A 20,483-nucleotide genomic window follows, 5' to 3' on the forward strand; every position below is an offset into this window, starting at 1 on the left:
ACGTGGTTTCTGGGGCTGTAAGCACCCGGCAGTAACGCGAGATGTGTCCCTGGCGGCCACACTTCCAGCAGGTGAATGTTCCTCGTGGGCGAGGGCTTGACTCATTCTGATAGGACGACCTGGCCATTTGCGGGGTCACCGTTCCAGGGGGTGGGGCAGGAGGTTCCCGTGAGGGGGTAGAGGCGGGATCAACTGTCAGTTGAGACAATTTCAGCTTCAACTCCTTCACCTCAGCACGCAAAGCTTGTACCACGCTTACCAGCCCCTCTCCCCCCGACCCTGATGACCCACCTTCCTCCAGCTGGGCACTGTTCACTGACCCCTCGGGAACATAGGCTGATTTCTCTTCCCTTTCCACTGCAGCTCGGTAAATCTGCCAGAAAGATAACTCTGGTGCAACCTGGGCCATTTCCAACAGTTTGTCCCGGAGAAGTCTATTGGCTAAACCGGTGATGAATTGGTCCCGGAGCAAGCGGTCTACCTCCCGGGACGCCCCCATGGCCCCCGGGTCTAGTCGCTGCATCTCATTCAACGTCAAATATTAGAGTACTGCATCAGGGACTCACACTCTCTCTGGGGACGATTAAAGAATAGGGACCGAAGCTGGGCCACACGCGCTCGGCCCCCCAAACTCCCCTCTAACAGTTCCAAAATCTTTTCTAATGTATCCCTCTCTGATTCTGGGCGCACCATCACCATACGCCTAATATCACCCTCCAGTGCATTTAATGCCAGCTCAGCGCGTAACGCGGGGGTCAAATTACACATGCGCAGAATACTCCGGATTCTCTCAGCCCAATCTTGCAACGCCATATTGCGCCCATCGTATTTCGGCATGTGCTGAAGTAAAGCCCCTACAGGCACATACCCTCCCGGGGTCGCCGCGGCTGCCAGGGGAACCCCAACCCCCGAGGAGGATGCGGATACAGCGGGGTCATTTCCACCCTCGCCCTCGTCCATGACAAACACTGGATCCTGCCGACTACGCCAAAAATGTAATGACCAGAGGTCCGAATATGATCCAGTGAGTCACAAACCAAGACCAAGGCAGAAATCTCCAACGGTATTTACTCAAAGGCAAAATAATCAAGGTAATATGGAGAATATTAAGGCAGATGCACCCCAAAGATACACTAGCTCAGCAGCAGCTGAAATCACTGTGCCACTCCAAGGTCTCCTGAGAACTGTATACTACAACAGACTAGTAAGAAATTTACCTAACAGGCAACTAAAAACAGGAACAAGTGTAAATTGAATGTAGTGTTATTAAGGGAGCCCCTGGAATGGCACATTGAGTATAACTTACACAACTCTAATATAAGATACACCTCTAAAGTAACAACTTAACACTCTGAGCAGAGATACCCGGGTATCTATAACTATGGTACCGTATCCTGAGATAGATTTCCTCTCAGGCAGGAATCCGCACAGGCTGCAGCCAGTCCTTATCTTCAGCGCCAATAAGTTACAGCAAGCTCCTCTTGTCTTGTCGGCCGATGCCGAGCCCAAACGCCGGGGACTTAGTTAGTGGTCTCACGATGTAGTCTCTGCTTCTGTAGCTCCTAGGAATGCTTCCACGACAATCCGTCCGTCTCTGTATCAGCCGTCTGTCCAGACTTGTTTCTCCACTCAATGCACAGGGAATCCACAGACTTCCAAATTCGTACTGGGTTCTTAGTAAAGTCTCAGTCTTTTCTTAGATAAAGGGTTAGCTCTTCTCCAGGAAACGTTAGCAACACAAGTCTCTCACAGAGTTAAACAAAAGGTTAGCTCTTCTCCAGGGGAACGTTAGCAACAAAAAGTCTCTCAAAAGCTTCTTTTCCTCCAAAAACACTTGCAGTAAATCCACACACAGTCTCTTTTTTTAAGATCTCACAGCAGCTTCTCCTTTACTTCCCGCCTTTTCTCTCTCAGCTCTCACTTCCTAGTTTCACTTCACACACGAGACACTAGACCCCACCCCCCAGCACACATTGTCTCTGGGAGTTTTGCACTGTCTGTCTTCTGCTGCAACAGGCAAAAACCACAGTGTCCTAGTGCCCTCTCAGTGGGACTACAGTTCACCCTCTTACATATAACATCAGCCCCCTCACTCCCTGGTGTATAACATCGGCCCCCACACTCCCCTCTGTATAACATCAGCCCCCACACTCCCCTCTGTATAACATCGGCCCCTCACTCCCCAGTGTATAACATCGGCCCCTCACTCCCCGGTGTATAACATCGGCCCCTCACTCCCCAGTGTATAACATCGGCCCCTCACTCCCTGGTGTATAACATCGGCCCCTCACTCCCCGGTGTATAACATCAGCCCCTCACTCCCTGGTGTATAACATCGGCCCCCTCACTCCCCTCTGTATAACATCGGCCCCTCACTCCCTGGTGTATAACATCAGCCCCTCACTCCCTGGTGTATAACATCGGCCCCTCACTCCCTGGTGTATAACATCAGAACCTCACTCCCCTCTGTATAACATCGGCCCCCTCACTTCCCGGTGTATAACATCAGCCCCTCACTCCCCTCTGTATAACATCGGCCCCTCACTCCCTGGTGTATAACATCAGCCCCTCACTCCCTGGTGTATAACATCGGCCCCTCACTCCCTGGTGTATAACATCGGCCCCTCACTCCCCGGTGTATAACATCAGACCCTCACTCCCTGGTGTATAACATCGGCCCCCTCACTCCCTGGTGTATAACATCGGCCCCTCACTCCCTGGTGTATAACATCGGCCCCTCACTCCCCTGGTGTATAACATCGGCCCCTCACTCCCCGGTGTATAACATCGGCCCCTCACTCCCCGGTGTATAACATCGGCCCCCTCACTCCCCGGTGTATAACATCAGCCCCTCACTCCCTGGTGTATAACATCAGCCCCTCACTCCCCGGTGTATAACATCGGCCCCTCACTCCCCGGTGTATAACATCGGCCCCTCACTCCCTGGTGTATAACATCAGCCCCTCACTCCCCTCTGTATAACATCAGCCCCTTCGCCCCCGGTGTATAACATCAGCCCCTCACTCCCCTGGTGTATAACATCGGCCCCTCACTCCACAGTGTATAACATCAGCCCCTCACTCCCCGGTGTATAACATCGGCCCCTTCGCCCCCGGTGTATAACATCGGCCCCTCCGCCCCCGGTGTATAACATCGGCCCCTCACTCCCTGGTGTATAACATCGGCCCCTTCGCCCCTCATTCCCCCATTGTATAAGATATGGCACAGATATTGGACATATCTACGTTGTATATTGTGCATGTGTGATGATGGTGGTATTCTCACTGTTGTCCCCCTGGCTCCGGGGTCAGCACTTGCACCTGTCTGGTGTCAGTGTCTCCGGTGTCTGTAGTTGTCAATGCAGCTCTCAGGAGTTGGGTGGTGGGGAGTGGGGGCTGCTGTCACGTCAGGCGTCCGTGTGTCTCTAGGTGTACGCTGTATGTATATGACGCCCTGCTGTGGCCTATATGTGTGTGACCACCGTCTGAGGTGCACAGGGACCCCGGAGTTACGGTACAGATACGGGAGGGTTCAGTCCTCACTACAAGAAGAGGCTGGTTTTACTGATGAGCATGATGTCCAGTGTGCACAGGGAAGCAGGTCCACGACTTTACATCTTCATGGTCTCATGTGGCAGCACATACGGTCTCCGGCAGGCACAGTCCTGCCCCCATCCTTCCATAAATTTGAGTGGAATTGCATTCTACTCGTATGTTGCAAAAATCCACATTTGTCAAAATGCAGATGTTTTGTAATTCTCTTCTGCGCGGATTCAGTAAAATACCAGCCGCCGGACTCTATTTTTCCTCAACGTAAAGGGCCATCAAAAGGTTAAAAAAATCCTTATGCTCACTTCACCATTTACCGCCGCCATGTGTCCGGTCCTCGTCGAACCCAAACGGTAAAGTTCACAGACGCTGAACATGGAGGTCTCTAGGAAGTCAGTACTGTTGTATTACTGTTTGGGTTTGGAACGTTATGTTCTTGTCGTCTCACCATTTTCTCTGTTCCTGCACCAATTCCTTATTCATAAATTGTGTTATTGGAGCGCCCCCAGACACAGGGCCACGGGTTACTCGGTACCGGTCCTTTCTGCTCGGTTATGCGGTTGTCACGGTGCCTAGACCCGGTCCGTGACCCTGCTAAGGGGCGTCCAATGCAGGTGGTAGTACAGTCTGTCAGGGGTTCGTGACGCCACCTGTGGTGTTCGGTCAGTGGGGACCGACGCTGCTGTGGGGTCCACTGGGGTGATGGAATGGCAGCTGGATGGTGTACCTTCCCACAGGTGAAGTAAATCCCCAGGGCTTCCCAGTAATGTAGATGGCGATGGTGTGAGGTGCAGGCAATAACGAGGACACAAGGTTGCAGTCTCTTTACCTCTTTACTGAAGACTTCAGGATCCTCAATCCAGAGTACGTTTAACAGGGCTATCAGAGACCGGCCGGTCCGATGGCACATCCAGAGTTTCCCTCGCAGATGGAAATCGTTGCCTACCACTAGCGCCTGTGTGTTGTAGTCCTACCCTGCTGAGCATTCGGAATAGTCCTCACAACTGCTGTTCTCGTTCGTTCGTTCTCTACAGCTCTTTCTCTCTCGTTCTTTGGTTCCAGATGTTACTAGTTTCTAACGTCCCCCAGGTATGTTATGGCTAGGACACCACCCGTTTGATGGGAAGGCTCGGAGCTCTTCCGGGACCCTAGAGATGCCCCCTCTCCCAATGTTGCCCCCTATGTCTTCGCAGGTGTAGTAAGGTAGACAGCCAACCTATGACTAACTGTGCAGCGGAATTTGAAGTAAGGCCTGAAGTCAGTTACTCCTATGGTGATCCGGCCACCGACTATGCGCCTCAGTAGGATGTTGCCTTCCTCTCTCGGCACGACTCTTACTGGCTCTCCTTTGTGCTTGATCTCGTTTACACTGTTCCACAATACTCTTCCCCTCTTGTCTCTTTCTTAGGATACCGCCGCAAGGTGTGCAGGCGCGGTTCCGTAACGTTCTGTTCTGTTCGCTAGGCACCTGCCAGGTTCCCACGCCTGACAGGGACCCCCCTGTGCCTTCTCCCTGCAACACCCCCTGCCACGGGATGTTGCCTGAATCCAACCCAGTCAGCTTCTGACTAACTTCCTCCCCAGCCCCTAGTTTTACCAGTGTGAGGAGTGGCCCAATAAATAAAGCCTTTTGCTCCCCCTAGTGGCCGGAGTGTGAAGTGTAATGTGTTCTGGTGATACCTGGTCAGGAGAACTCCTTAGTGCCATCAGACGTACCATCACTCCCCTTAGTGGCAGAGCGCCATACTGTAACGACCAGATCTCTGGGGCGCTGCACTATTGCTGCATCTATATCTGTAGAATAAAGTCCTCACAAGCATTTTCTGCCCCTCTCACATGTCACAGATCAGAGTTGGTGATGGAAAATGTCATTTGCAGAACAGCCTCGATTCACAGAACATTATAGCTTCTCTCTGGTTCAATGTCAATGGTGAAGGGGCTGTACATTATATATGACTGGGGAGGGTTATTGGGTGGATTCTGGGTGTCAGGGCTGGTGGGATAACCTCCGCTCCTCACAGCATCTGTCATTTATACCCTTCGGATTGATCCCGCTTCCACCTAGAGGTATCCTGCGCTTCATGCCTCATCACAGACACATAATAAGGGCCACACGTCGCTACCATCGGGCAAATGCTGCAACATTGGGAGCGATGTGACCATCACCGGTATGGAGGCCTATCTCTACTGGACGAAGGGGGCGCAGGGTGAGTGTAGGAGGGACGTCACCTGCTGTGACACAGAAGAAATATATAAAAAGCCACAGGGGTCAGAGTCCAGAGGACAAAGCAAGGGGGGCAGAGTCGAATCCTGATCATCAGAGTGAAGATAATACACACGTGGTCAAAATTGTTGGTACCCCTCGTTTAATAACAGAAAAACCCACAATGGTCACAGAAATAACTTGAATCTGTCAAAAGTAATAATAAATGAAAGATCTATAAAAATGAACAAATAAAAGTCAGACATTGCTTTTCACCATGCTTCCACAGAAGATTGATAACATCAGAGACAGTTTTGGTCAACAACCCCCAGAGCCCTTCCTCCCGACTTCCCAGCCCTCCACCTCCAAAACCATCTTCTCCTCCATTACAGAAGATCAACTTTCCACTCTACTCTCAAGATCACATCTCACCACCTGTGCACTAGACCCGATCCCATCCCACTTCATCCCAAACCTCACCACAGTCTTCATCCCAACCCTAACCTATCTCTTCAACCTATCACTAACAACTGGTGTTTCTCCTCAAGCTTTAAACATGCCTCCATCACACCTATCCTCAAAAAGCCCTCTCTTGACCCATCCTCTGTATCTAGCTATCGCCCTATATCTCTTCTCCCCTATGCCTCCAAACTACTGGAACAACACGTTTACCTTGAACTGTCCTCCCATCTCTCTTCTTGCTCCCTCTTTGACCGCTTACAATCAGGCTTCCGGTCACACCACTCCACTGAAACTGCCCTAACTAAGGTCACCAATGACCTCTTAACCGCCAAGAGCAAGCGACACTACTCTGTCCTCCTCGACCTGTCGGCTGCCTTTGACACAGTGGACCATTTATTATTACTACAGACCCTCTCATCTCTTGGCATCACAGACTTGGCCCTATCCTGGATCTCATCATACCTAACAGACCGGACATTCAGCGTCTCCCACTCACACACCACCTCCTCACCTCGCCCCTATCTGTCGGAGTCCCACAAGGTTCAGTCCTAGGGCCCCTGCTCTTCTCCATTTTTTACACCTTTGGCCTGGGACAACTCATAGAATCTCATGGTTTTCAGTCTCACCTCTATGCTGATGACACACAGATCTACATCTCTGGACCAGATATCACCTCCCTACTAATCAGAATCCCTCAATGTCTGTCCACTATTTCATCCTTCTCCGCTAGATTTCTGAAACTTAACATGGACAAAACAGAATTCATCGTCTTTCCCCCATCTCACACGACCCCCCCAACGAACCTATCCATTACAGTAAATGGCTGCCCACTCTCCCCAGTCCCACAAGCTCGCTGCCTCGGGGTGATCCTTGACACTGATCTCTCCTTCAAACCACATATCCAAGCCCTTTCCACTTCCTGCCGACTTCAACTCAAAAATATTTCACAAATCCGTACATTCCTAAATCAAGAATCTGCAAAAACCCTTGTCCATGCCCTCATCGTCTCCCGCCTCGACTACTGTAACCTCCTGCTCTGTGGCCTCCCCTCGAACACTCTCGCACCCCTCCAATCTATTCTAAACTCTGCTGCCCGACTAATCCACCTGTCCCCCCGCTATTCCCCGGCCTCTCCCCTCTGTCAATCCCTTCACTGGCTCCCCATTGCCCAGAGACTCCAGAACAAAAGCCTAACCATGGCGTACAAAGCCATCCACAACCTGTCTCCTCCATACATCTGTGACCTTGTCTCCCGGTACTTACCTACACGCAACCTCCGATCCTCACAAGATCTCCTTCTCTACTCCCCTCTTATCTCCTCTTCCCACAATCGCATACAAGATTTCTCTCGCGCATCACCCCTACTCTGGAACCCTCTACCCCAACACATCAGACTCTCTCCTACCATCGAAACCTTCAAAAAGAGCCTGAAGACAAGCCTACAACCTGCAGTAACCACCGATCGACCAAACCGCTGCACGACCAGCTCTATCCTCGCCTACTGTATCCTCACCCATCCCTTGTAGATTGTGAGCCCTCGCGGGCAGGGTCCTCTCTCCTCCTGTATCCTCACCCATCCCTTGTAGATTGTGAGCCCTCGCGGGCAGGGTCCTCTCTCCTCCTGTATCCTCACCCATCCCTTGTAGATTGTGAGCCCTCGCGGGCAAGGTCCTCTCTCCTCCTGTATCCTCACCCATCCCTTGTAGATTGTGAGCCCTCGCGGGCAGGGTCCTGTCTCCTCCTGTATTCTCACCCATCCCTTGTAGATTGTGAGCCCTCGCGGGCAGGGTCCTCTCTCCTCCTGTATTCTCACCCATCCCTTGTAGACTGTGAGCCCTCGCGGGCAGGGTCCTCTCTCCTCCTGTATCCTCACCGCTCCCTTGTAGATTGTGAGCCCTCGCGGGCAGGGTCCTCTCTCCTCCTGTATCCTCGCCCATCCCTTGTAGATTGTGAGCCCTCGCGGGCAGGGTCCTCTCCTCCTGTATCCTCACCCATCCCTTGTAGATTGTGAGCCCTCGCGGGCAGGGTCCTCTCTCCTCCTGTATCCTCACCCATCCCTTGTAGATTGTGAGCCCTCGCGGGCAGGGTCCTCTCTCCTCCTGTATCCTCACCCATCCCTTGTAGATTGTGAGCCCTCGCGGGCAGGGTCCTCTCTCCTCCTGTATCCTCGCCCATCCCTTGTAGATTGTGAGCCCTCGCGGGCAGGATCCTCTCTCCTGTATCCTCACCCATCCCTTGTAGATTGTGAGCCCTCGCGGGCAGGGTCATCTCTCCTCCTGTATCCTCACCCATCCCTTGTAGATTGTGAGCCCTCGCGGGCAGGGTCCTCTCTCCTCCTGTACCAGTTGTGACTTGTATTGTTTTAAGATTATTGTACTTTTTATTATGTACACCCCTCCTCACATGTAAAGCGCCATGGAATAAATGTTATAACAATAAATAATAATAATAATAATCTAAAAAATAAAACTCATGAAATAGGCCTGGACAGAAATGATGGTTCCCCTGAAAATAATGTGACAAAAGCGACATGTTAGATCGCGGTGTGTCCACTAACTATCATCACAGGTGTCTACAATCCTGGAGTCAGTGTGTGGCCGGTTTATAGGGCTACAGATATCACTGTGCTCTGTGGTGACATGTTAGATCGCGGTGTGTCCACTAACTATCATCACAGGGGTCTACAATCCTGGAATCAGGGAGTGTCTTGTATATAGGGCTACAGATACTCACTGTGCTGTTTGGAGACATGGTTGTATCACACTCAACATGGACCAGAGAAAGCGAAGAAAAGAGTTGTCTCAGGCGATTAGAAAGAAAATTATAGACAAACATGTTAAAAGTAAAAGTTATAAGACCATCTCCAAGCAGCTGGATGTTCCTGTGACTACAGCTGCACATATTATTCAGAAATGTAAGATCCATGGGACTGTAGCCGACCTCCCTGGATGTGGCCGCAGGAGGAAAATTGATGGCAAGTCAAAGAGACGGATAATACGAATGGTAACAAAAGAGCCAGAAAAACGTCTAAACAGATTAAAGGTGAACTTCAAGCGCAAGGAACATCAGTGTCAGATCCGTCATTGTCTGAGCCAAAGTGGACTTCATGGGAGACGACCAAGGAGGACACCATTGTTGGAAAAAAAAACAATAGAAAAGCCTGACTGGAATTTGCCAAACTACATGTTGACAAGCCACAAAGCTTCTGGGAGAATGTCCTATGGACAGATAAGACAAAAATGGAACTTTATGGCAAGACACATCAACTCTATGTTCACAGACGTTAAAATGAAGCATATCAAAAAAAGAACACTGTTCCTACTGTGAAACATGGAGGAGGCTCTGTTATGTTCTGTGGCTGCTTTGCTGTATCTGGAACAGGGTGTCTAGAATATGTGCAGGGTTCAATGAAATCTCAAGACTATCAAGGGATTCTAGAGAGAAATGTGCTGCTCAGTGTCAGAAACCTTGGTCTCAGTTGCAGGTTATGGGTTTTGCAACAGGATAACGACCCAAAACACACAGCTAAAAACACCCAAGAACGGCTAAAAGGAAAACATTGGAATATTCTGAAGTGGCCTTCTTGGAGCCCTGACCTAAATCCTATCGAGCATTTTGGAAATAGCCGAAACATGACATCTGGAGAAGGCAACCTTCAGACACGAGACAACTGGAGCAGTTTGCTCTTGAGGACTGGCCAAAATACCTGTTGAGAAGTGCAGAAGTCTCATTGACAGTTACCTCAAAAGGTTGTGCAGCAAAATATTAAGTTAAGGGTGCCATCATTTCTGTCCAGTCAAGTAAATAGGGCAGCACACTGCAGTGCTAAAACATGCAAATATGAAACACGAAAATTGAACTGCATTACTGCACTAGAAATATGAAAAATGAGAGCGTTTAGCGCATAAAAATGGCCAATTTTATGTGTACCTTTAGCCACTTTAGGGCATCTCTCTTATACCAGATCCTACACTTTCCTTTCCTCGCTGAGAATAAACGTCTCCATCTGAATGGGTACATGTGAAACCTCTTCTTGGACTAAAATTCTAAGGAAAGAGAGATGCCGTAAAGTGGCTACCAGGTACACATAAAATTGGCCATTTTTATGCGCTAAACGCTCTCATTTTTCATATTTCTAGTGCAATAATGCAGTTCAATTTTCGTGTTTCATGTTTGCATGTTTTAGCGCTGCAGTGTGCTGCCTTATTTATTTGACTGCATACAAGTTGGTTACTCTAGGTTCAGCACCTGTTCACACTTAAGGTACCGTCACATTTAGCGACGCTGCAGCGATCTAGACAACGATGCCGATCGCTGCAGCGTCACTGTGTGGTCGCTGGAGAGCTGTCACACAGACAGCTCTCCAGCGACCAACGATACCCATGTCCCCGGGTAACCAGGGTAAACATCGGGTTACTAAGCGCAGGGCCGTGCTTAGTAACCCGATGTTTACCCTGGTTACCAGTGTAAATGTAAAAAACAACAAACACTACATACTCACATTCCGGTGTCTGTCGCGTCCCCCGGAGTTCTGCTTCCCTGCACTGTGTAAGCGCCGGCCGTAAAGCAGAGGGGTGACGTCACCACTGTGCTCTGCTTTACGGCCAGCCGGTGCTCAAAGTCAGTGCAGGGAAGCAGAACTCCGGGGCACGCGACAGACACCGGAATGTAAGTATGTACTGTTTGTTTTTTTTTACATTTACACTGGTAACCAGGGTAAACATCGGGTTACTAAGCGCGGCCCTGCGCTTAGTAACCCGATGTTTACCCTGGTTACCAGTGAATCCATCGCGTCACACACGCCGATTCAGCGATGTCAGCGGGTGATCCAGCGACGAAATAAAGTTCTGGACTTTCTGCTCCGACCAACGACATCACAGCAGGGGCCTGATCGCTGCTGCGTGTCAAACACAACGATATCGCTATCCAGGACGCTGCAACGTCACGGATCGCTAGCGATATCGTTGTTAAGTTGTTCAGTGTGAAGGTACCTTAAGTCTATGTTTGGATGTGACGGTCAGTTTTTTGAAAAAAAATAATTTCTGTCCAGGCCTAGCTTTATTTTTTTATTTTTTGAGCTTCATTTTTTTATAATTCTGTGGAAGCATGGTTGAAAAACAATGTCTGACTCTCATTTGTTCATTTCCATAGGTTTTTTTAATTTATTATTACTTTTGTCAGATTAAAGTTATTTCTGGGACCATTGTGGGTTTTTCTGTCATTAAACAAGGGGTACCAACAATTTTGACCTGTGGTCTGTGGATTTAGGGGAGAGGGGATCTGTTTTAGTCAGTCAAGAAGAGAAAGAGACAAGAGAGGTTTTTCTGTGAGTACTGAAGGTACTGTCCAGTGAGAAGGGGAACTTAAGATGAGGTAGCGCCCTGCTGTGGATACTGAAGGTACTGTCCAGTGAGAAAGGGACCTTGGGACAAGGTAGCACCCTGTTGTGGGTACTGAAGGTACTGTCCAGTGAGAAGGGACCTTAAGATGAGGTAGCGCCCTACTGTGGTTACTGAAGGTACTGTCCAGTGAGAAGGGGACCTTAAGATGAGGTAGCACCCTGCTGTGGATACTGAAGGTACTGTCCAGTGAGAAAGGGACCTTGGGACAAGGTAGCGCCCTGCTGAGAGTACTGAAGGTACTGTCCAGTGAGAAGGGACCTTAAGATGAGGTAGCGCCCTACTGAGAGTACTGAAGGTACTGTCCAGTGAGAAGGGGAACTTAAGATGAGGTAGCGCCCTGCTGTGGATACTGAAGGTACTGTCCAGTGAGAAAGGGACCTTGGGACAAGGTAGCGCCCTGCTGAGAGTACTGAAGGTACTGTCCAGTGAGAAGGGACCTTAAGATGAGGTAGCGCCCTACTGTGGTTACTGAAGGTACTGTCCAGTGAGAAGGGGACCTTAAGATGAGGTAGCGCCCTACTGAGAGTACTGAAGGTACTGTCCAGTGAGAAGGGGACCTTGGGACAAGGTAGCGCCCTGCTGAGAGTACTGAAGGTACTGTCCAGTGAGAAGGGGACCTTAGGATGAGGTAGTGCCCTGCTGTGGGTACTGAAGGTACTGTCCAGTGAGAAGGGGACCTTAGGATGAGGTAGCGCCCTACTGTGGTTACTGAAGGTACTGTCCAGTGAGAAAGGGACATTAAGATGAGGTAGCGCCCTGCTGGGGGTACAGAAGGTACTGTCCAGTGAGAAGGGGACCTTAGGAAGAGGTAGCGTCCTGCTGTGGGTACTGAAGGTACTGCCCAGCAAGTAGGGAACTTTAGGACGAGGTAGCGCCCTGCTGAGAGTACTGAAGGTACTGTCCAGTGAGAAGGGGACCTTGGGACAGGGTAGCGCCCTGCTGTGGGTACTGAAGGTACTGTCCAGTGAGAAGGGGACCTTGGGACAAAGTAGCACCCTGTTGAGGGTACTGAAGCTACTGTCCAGTGAGAAGGGGACCTTAGGATGAGGTAGCGCCCTACTGTGGTTACTGAAGCTACTGTCCAGTGAGAAGGGGACCTTAGGAAGAGGTAGCGCCCTGCTTTGGTTACTGAAGGTACTGTCCAGTGAGAAAGGGACATTGGCATGAGGTAGTGCCCTGCTGGGGGTACTGAAGCTACTGTCCAGCTAGAAGGATACTTTGGGACAAGGTAGCGCCCTGCTGGGGGTACTGTCCTGTCACATCTATAGCTGGATCCGGTCCCATGGACGGGGAGGTGACAAGTGAGTAAAGAATGAACCGCACAACACATCACACACAAGACGGACTTCTGTTTAGAAGAAGGGTTCAGGGCAAGGAGAACTCAGTTCTGGCCCACAGCAATCCGGCCTGTTCCCCCCTTCATGTGATCATTATCTATCACTGCTGACAACTTGCCTGTATATAGTGAGAGGTTGTCAGCCCGGCCTGCGGTGATGACATCACTGATATTGTGATGTGATCATCATCTATTACTGTTGACAACCTGCCTGTATTTAATGAGAGGTTGTCAGCCCCATCTCTGGTTATGACATCACGTCCTTTCTCCATTCAGGTGGTGACGTAGGATAATGCAGGTACAGTATGTTAGAATCAGGGCTGGCGTCAGCACTCGGCGTACCCGGGCAAGTGCCGGGGCCCTGGCAAGACAGGGGGGCCCATTCAGGGCCGGCGTTAGGGGCAGGCAGCTGCTTAGGGCCGCCGCTCCCCCAGGGGCCCTGAGCTAGCGGCACATCAGCAGCCGCTCTATGGGACCTCTGTGAGGCAGGGGGGCCCGCCTGTCGCCAGCGCCAACTCCCCCGCCGCCGCATTGAACTATACCGGCGGTGTCTGCCAGTAAAGTTCAAAGCAAATGATGGAGGAGAGAGCATCACCTGACGCTCCCTCTCCCATCATTCCTCACTCTGCTTCTGACACTGCCGCTGCGGGTGCGTGATGAAGTCATCGCGCACTCGCTGTGTATCAGGCAGTGCAGTGGCAACCGGCAAGACCGGAGCAGGGAGCAGCGCGGGCACTGTCAGGATCCTGTCAGCATCGGCGCACTGCCACGGCTGAACAGGGTGACTCACCCACACGGAGAGCCCGGGTCAGATACCACAGGGAAAGCTCAGACAGATGGGACCTGAGCAGCGTGCGGAGGATGGCAGAGAACAGAAGGACCTACGATCATGTGACCACAGGGGGCGGGGCTTAGCGTCCTGCTGCTGGAGATGAGTGCAGGATTCTACAGGGAATCTGAAGTAGAGGAGAGGGGAACTCAGGTCGGACAGGCGGGGGTCATACACGGAGAGGGCGGCGCAGTACACAAGGGCGAGCAGAGAATAGTCAGGACGTAGCAAGAGATCAGAAAACCAAAACGGGCAATAGACGGCACAGAAACAGCAGGCAGGAATCACAACAGGGACAGGACCAGATCAGAAACCAAACAGACTGACTTTAGTACTTGCACAAAGCAGAGGCACACCAGGGTCACACACACTCATCCAAGGGTCAGAGTATAAACCGCAAGGATTGACCTCATAGTGAGGCTATGAAAAGCCTCCCAGGACCCAGAAAGAGGCCATCCGAGTTAACCCTGCAACTACCTGACCCGACAGCACAGTAAACCATGACAGGCACGTTGAGAGGTGAGGAGTGTTTTTTTTTTTAATCTATAACAGTGAGTACTGGACTATGTGGCCATTCTTGGGGGAAGGGGGGCTGTGCTGTATACTACATGTCTGTGATATATACTATATGGGCTGTTATATACCACGTGTGCTGTGCTATATACTATATGGGCTGTTAAATGCTACGTGGGCTGTGCTATATACTACATGGCTGTGCTATATACTACATGGCTGTTTTATATACTACGTGGGCTTTGCTATATACTATATGGGCTGTTATATGCTACGTGGGCTGTGCTGTATACTACATGTCTGTGCTATATACTACATGGCTGTGCTATATATTACGTGGGCTTTGCTATATACTACATGGCTGTTCTATATACTACATGTGCCGTGTTATATACTATGTGGCTGTGCTATATACTATATGGGCTGTTATATGCTACGTGGGCTGTGCTATATACTACATGGCTGTTCTATATACTACGTGGGCCATGTTATATACTACATGGGCTGTTAAATGCTACCTGGGCTGTGCTATATACTACATGGCTGTGTTATATACTACATGGCTGTGTTATATACTACGTGGGCTTTGCTATATACTATATGGGCTGTTATATGCTGCGTGGGCTGGGCTGTATACTACATGTCTGTGCTATATACTACTTGGCTGTGCTATATATTACGTGGGCTTAGCTATATACTACATGGCTGTTCTATATACTACATGGGCCGTGTTATATACTATGTGGCTGTGCAATATACTATATGGGCTGTTATATGCTACGTGGGCTGTGCTATATACTACATGGCTGTTCTATATACTACGTGGGCCGTGTTATATACTACGTGGGCTGCTATATGCTACGTGGGCTGTGCTATATACTACATGGCTGTGCTTTATACTACGTGGGCTGTGTTATATACTACATGGGCTGTTATATGCTACGTGGGCTGTGCTATATACTACGTGGCTGTGTTATATACTACTTGGGCTGTGCTATATACTGCATGGGCTGTTATATGCTACGTGGGCTGTGTTATATACAACATGGCTGTGCTTTATACTACGTGGGCTGTGTTATATACTACGTGGGCTGTTATATGCTATGTGGGCTGTGCTATATACTACGTGGGCTGTGTTATATACTACATGGGCTGTTATATGCTACGTGGGCTGTGTTATATACTACGTGGCTGTGTTATATACTACTTGGGCTGTGCTATATACTGCGTGGGCTGTTATATGCTACGTGGGCTGTGTTATATACAACATGGCTGTGCTTTATACTATGTGGGCTGTGTTATATACTACGTGGGCTGTTATATGCTACGTGGGCTGTGCTATATACTACGTAGGCTGTGTTATATACTAAAGAAATAATGAGGAATCCAGCTCAACGAGGTAGTGAAAAAAAAAACCTTTCTTTATTCACTTCAAATCAGCTCTGCTTTCTCCCCTTTGAGGATTTGACCGCGAGTTTTTATCCCTCATGAAGATGATGATGTGCATGCAGCAGTAACCTGAGCCATGACATCAGATGAGAGGCATCTGAATACAGAAGCCCTGCGATGCTCTGCAGATGTCAGGTCGGTCAGTGACAGCTCCCCACAGACCGTCGCTCCCTGCTCCCCGCAGATCGTCGCTCCCCACAGACCGTCACTCCCCATAGACCATCGCTCCCCAAAGACCATCGCTCCCCTCAAACCGTTGCTCCCTGCAGACCATTGCTCCCAGCTCCCCACAGACCGTTGCTTCCCGCAGACCGTCTCTCCCCGCAGACCGTTGCTCCCTGCAGACTGTTGTTCCCCGCAGACCGTCGCTTCCCTCAGACTGTTGCTCCCCTCTCTCCGCAGACCGTCCCTGCCCGCCATGTGTAAGGACTGTGGGGGCACTCACCTCCAGCACCAGCTCTGTCATGTGCGCCTGTCTCTGCGCTGTCTTGTCGCCGGCGGCCGGGCTCTCGCACAGGAAGACGCAGAAGACATCGTACTTCTTCATGAGGTGACGGTAGTTCCTCTCACCCAGCTCCAAGACACGGTCCTTGCCATCATAGGAGGGGAAGTGTAGACCATCTTCAGCCCCACAAAGGGCGAGAAGGGCCCCGCACAACAGCAGACGGAGGGCTGGCATGGAGGGGAGCGTGGTCCAGGGCTTTGTGAGGAGCCTGGCGCTCGTGCCCACCTTACATAGTGACACTCTCTCACTCCCCTCTCCATTTTTAGGAGACAGTTGTTTCAGGACTATAAATAGAGGTGGATTAGCCAGGAGGTGACGGGTCACAAGCACAAAGGCAGGTCCCAGCTCGCCCCCCTCACTGTACAATATACCAGGGTCTTCTCTGGGCACCCTCCATCCGAGAACTGCTGAAATTCCGGACATCACACTCCTCCTGAAATACTCTGTGCTGTTGGCCACATGCTGCTCTTCATACTATGCAACTCTAAGGCCGGAGTCACACTAGTCTGTAATACGGACGAGTGCTGAGCGATAAAAAATCTCATAGCACTCTGACCAGTATTTCTCTATGGGGCAGCTTCCGTTTTTTCTTGTCCGTATTACACTTGCGAGTGAAATGGCAGCATGCTGCGATGGTCCGCGTATCTCAGCTGAGAAACGCCAATGCAAGTCTATGGATGCGAGAAAAATCGCACAGCACACGGACCATCAGTGTGACTTGTGAGAAATTCTCAGGCATTGGGCAGGAGACAGGAAAGGCTCAGCTATTTTTTGCGCATTTTGCAAGTGTGTGAGAAAATCTCACCATACGGATGACATACAGATGACACACGGATAGTTTTTGGGAAAAAAACGCATCTTGGCATTGCACACGGACGAGATACGGATCACCATACGGAGAACATTGGTGCGATTCTCAGCAGACAAAATCGGACAGATTTTTTATATATTGTATGTGACCCCGGCCTTAGACTGAGGGCTCGTTCACACTGGCGAATAACACGGCCGAGTGCTAATGGTTTATATGATGGCGCTCGGCTCAGTGTTACATTATGAGGCGGCTCACGTCAGCCATCATTCGTCAGCAAACTGTGAGGGTGTCCGATAATCACACAGTGTGCCCCCAGTAATCAGACCATGTGCCCCGTTACAAGTCTATGGCTGCCAGTGCCCCCGAAAAGCAAACATTGTGCCCATACAAGTCTATACTGTGTGTGACACATCGTAAAGTTGTAATAGAGTGCAGGGTTGAGTAGGTCACCACAGCACAGACAGACCAACTGTTGGGGGGAATTTATTAACAGGGACAATATTCTCCTCGCAGGGAGAAAACAGTAGAATATGAACTGAAAAGATAACAGTGCAAAATATGGAAGTCAAACAGTGTAACAGAATTAAGCGGGATTTCTTGAGAAAAAAAAACACTTATCAGTCTGATGAGGACTTGCTTGAAGGGTCGTCTTCTCCAACGGAGGTGCCGAGAAACAGCGGCACTTGTCGTCCCTCTATTGTCCGTGGGCTGAGTAGTCTCTAGGAGCCTGCTTCCTGGGGTTTCGGGAGTTAATGTGAAATGCACAGGCTCTGAGTCTTTAGCTTTTGCAGCACAGCCTATCCCGGGAAAACGATGCTCAGTCTATTATTAAGTCTCTTAACAGGAATCAGGGGCTCTGCACTGATACTGGGGGTACCAGGGGTCACAGTCTCTGCACTGATACCGGGAGTACCAGGGGTCACAGTCTCTGCACTGATACCGGGGGTACCAGGGGTCACAGTCTCTGCACTGATACCGGGAGTACCAGGGGTCACAGTCTCTGCACTGATACCGGGGGTACCAGGGGTCACAGTCTCTGCACTGATACCGGGAGTACCAGGGGTCACAGTCTTTGCACTGATACCGGGGGTACCAGGGATCACAGTCTCTGCACAGTCCACTGTCTTTGCACGGGTGTCAAGGCGCCCCTCTCCAGTCACAGCAGAGTCTGCTTTCATGTACTCACAAGATGCAGTCTTTCTGGGCAATCTCCCTGCATTTGTCCTCTGACCAGGAGCCCTCTCTCCTCCACGGAGCGCAGCTGTGTCCTGCCTTGACCGCTGCACACGCTGCTCTGCCACTTGCGCATGCGCCTTTCCCGCTCTCTGCCTAGCTTCCTTCCTGTCCCAGTCTCTAAGTCTGCCCCCTGGGGAACGTGTAGCACAGCTCAATGGTTCCAGGCACGGAGCAGAGAAGGTAACTGCCCCCGGACTCTTCTTGTGTTCCACCTCCTTACATTCCCCCCTCTCTTAAAGCTCGCCATTCCACGGGCGAGGACTCTTTGTGCTTCTCTTTGCTCTTTTGAGGGGAGACAGGCTCCTGCAATTCTCACCTCTCCTTCTGCCTTTCTTCTTGCACATACTGCCAAACTAAATGGTCGAGGAGCTGTTCATCAGTCAGGTTGAGATATTATTATTATTATTATTATTATTTATTGTTATAGCGCCATTTATTCCATGGCGCTTTACATGTGAGGAGGGGTATACATAATGAAAACAAGTACAATAATCTTAAACAATACAAGTCATAACTGGTACAGGAGGAATGAGGACCCTGCCCGCGAGGGCTCACAATCTACAAGGGATGGGTGAGAATACAGTAGGTGAGGGTAGAGATGGTCATGCAGCGGTTTGGTCGATCGGTGGTAGCTGCAGGTTGTAGGCTTGTCTGAAGAGGTGGGTCTTCAGGTTCTTTTGATATGCCTCCTCTACTTCATCGACAACTGCTGGCCTCTTTTTCTTCTTCTTCTTAGCTTTGCCACTAGCAGATGTCAGCGTAGATGATTCATCCTCTTCCTTGTCGCCATCGGAAACTCTAGGGGCTTCTTGCTCTGGCTCCTCAGTTTGGGGGCTTAGTACAAGTAATTCTTCTCCATAGCTCCCCCTCTCTTTTGCAGGAGCATTCTTGTACAAAGTAGAATCAGATGAATTAAGACCATGCAAGGCGGATTCTTCGTCATCTGCGCCGGGCTCTGCGGGCATCCCTTCCCAGGGCTTCTCAGCCACATGCCCCGTCTCACACAGCTGTTCCACGTCCTCTGTCCGATCAGGATCTTGTGAGCTGACAGCCAGCACTCTTCACCTCAGGGGATGATATTAGTGGTTCCTCCTTCTCATCGACGAGGACCTCGAAAACGAGCGTCGCAGGTACACTTGGCACTTTCTCTCCTTCCGGAATTCGTGCTGGGCAAGGTAGTAAAGCACTTCGGCGGTCTTCTCGAGTGGACGTCCCTTTCTTTCCTCCGGAGTCTCACAGACAAAACCTTCAGACCCAGGCTGGAGTTCCACCAGGCTCGCCTTCACGCGTCGGGACAGCGCAGTCATTCCACCAGAGATGCTTGACACCTTTTCCACCTCTCCTTGGCGTCCGACATTGTGGTAATGTCTTGCCTTTGGTGGAACTCTTCTTTTCCTGCCGTACCATTCTCTCCAGGGGCGACGTTCCCTCCAGTTAGCAGGACCCTCAGAGGGGTGAGCGGATCTGTGCCACCGCTCTTCTCAGGTAGGGCAATTTCTGGACATGTGTCCCACCCTTCTGCACGACCAGTACTCACGTCTGCGTCTGTCCAGAGGGTGCTTCAGTCTGGATTGTCGACCTCAGTAAGAGACATCTCTCATCTGCGGTTGCTCTTCACCCCAGAATACGGAGTTACACTCTGGGGCCACCACTGAAGCTTCTTCATGCTACGCACCTCTCCTCTATCTCTTTCTGGTGGCTTCCGCACGTTACCTTGGGGTATGCCGCTGGTCCCCAAAATGGCAGTAAGGGCTTTCCCCAGACTCTCAATCTCCTCCCAGATTCTTCTTATTTTCAGCTGGGAATCTCGGGTCCACATCGTCTCCTCTTCATTTTGACTGGGTGCTCCGCAGCTGTAGCATGTAGGCAGTCTTCTTTGCCGAGCGGCACTAGTCTCACTTTGGGGGCCGGTCTCTCTTTCTCGCACCGGAGGGCTGTACTCTGCAGCTGCAGCAGGGGTCTTCTTATATTCAGCCACTTCCTCACAGACTCGTTTAACTTCCTTCTTCAAGTCTTCTACCCATTGAGGGGCTGTTACCTCCCCGCTTCAGACCTTCTCCACTGGCACTATCACCCCTTGCTCTTGCTCACGTGTGCGTGCCTCTCTCCTGACCTCAGAGAAAGTCATATCTAGCTTTACATGCGTGCGCTCTCGCAGGGCCTGTTTCATCAACACATCTCGCAAGCCT

General features: G+C 50.6%; 1 protein-coding gene across 1 annotated transcript in view; it reads right to left on the minus strand.

Annotated features, from left to right (window-relative positions):
* CASQ2 (calsequestrin 2) overlaps positions 1–16,442 on the minus strand; it is a 94,796-nt gene extending 78,354 nt beyond the window's left edge. The window contains exon 1 of the mRNA XM_069760402.1: positions 16,188–16,442. Coding sequence (XP_069616503.1) covers positions 16,188–16,421 — 234 coding nt within the window. The 5' untranslated portion in view covers positions 16,422–16,442. The remainder of the gene's footprint in view (positions 1–16,187) is intronic.
* Positions 16,443–20,483: the final 4,041 nt, after the last annotated feature.

Source organism: Ranitomeya imitator, chromosome 3, assembly GCF_032444005.1.
Source record: "Ranitomeya imitator isolate aRanImi1 chromosome 3, aRanImi1.pri, whole genome shotgun sequence".
NCBI lineage: Eukaryota > Metazoa > Chordata > Amphibia > Anura > Dendrobatidae > Ranitomeya > Ranitomeya imitator.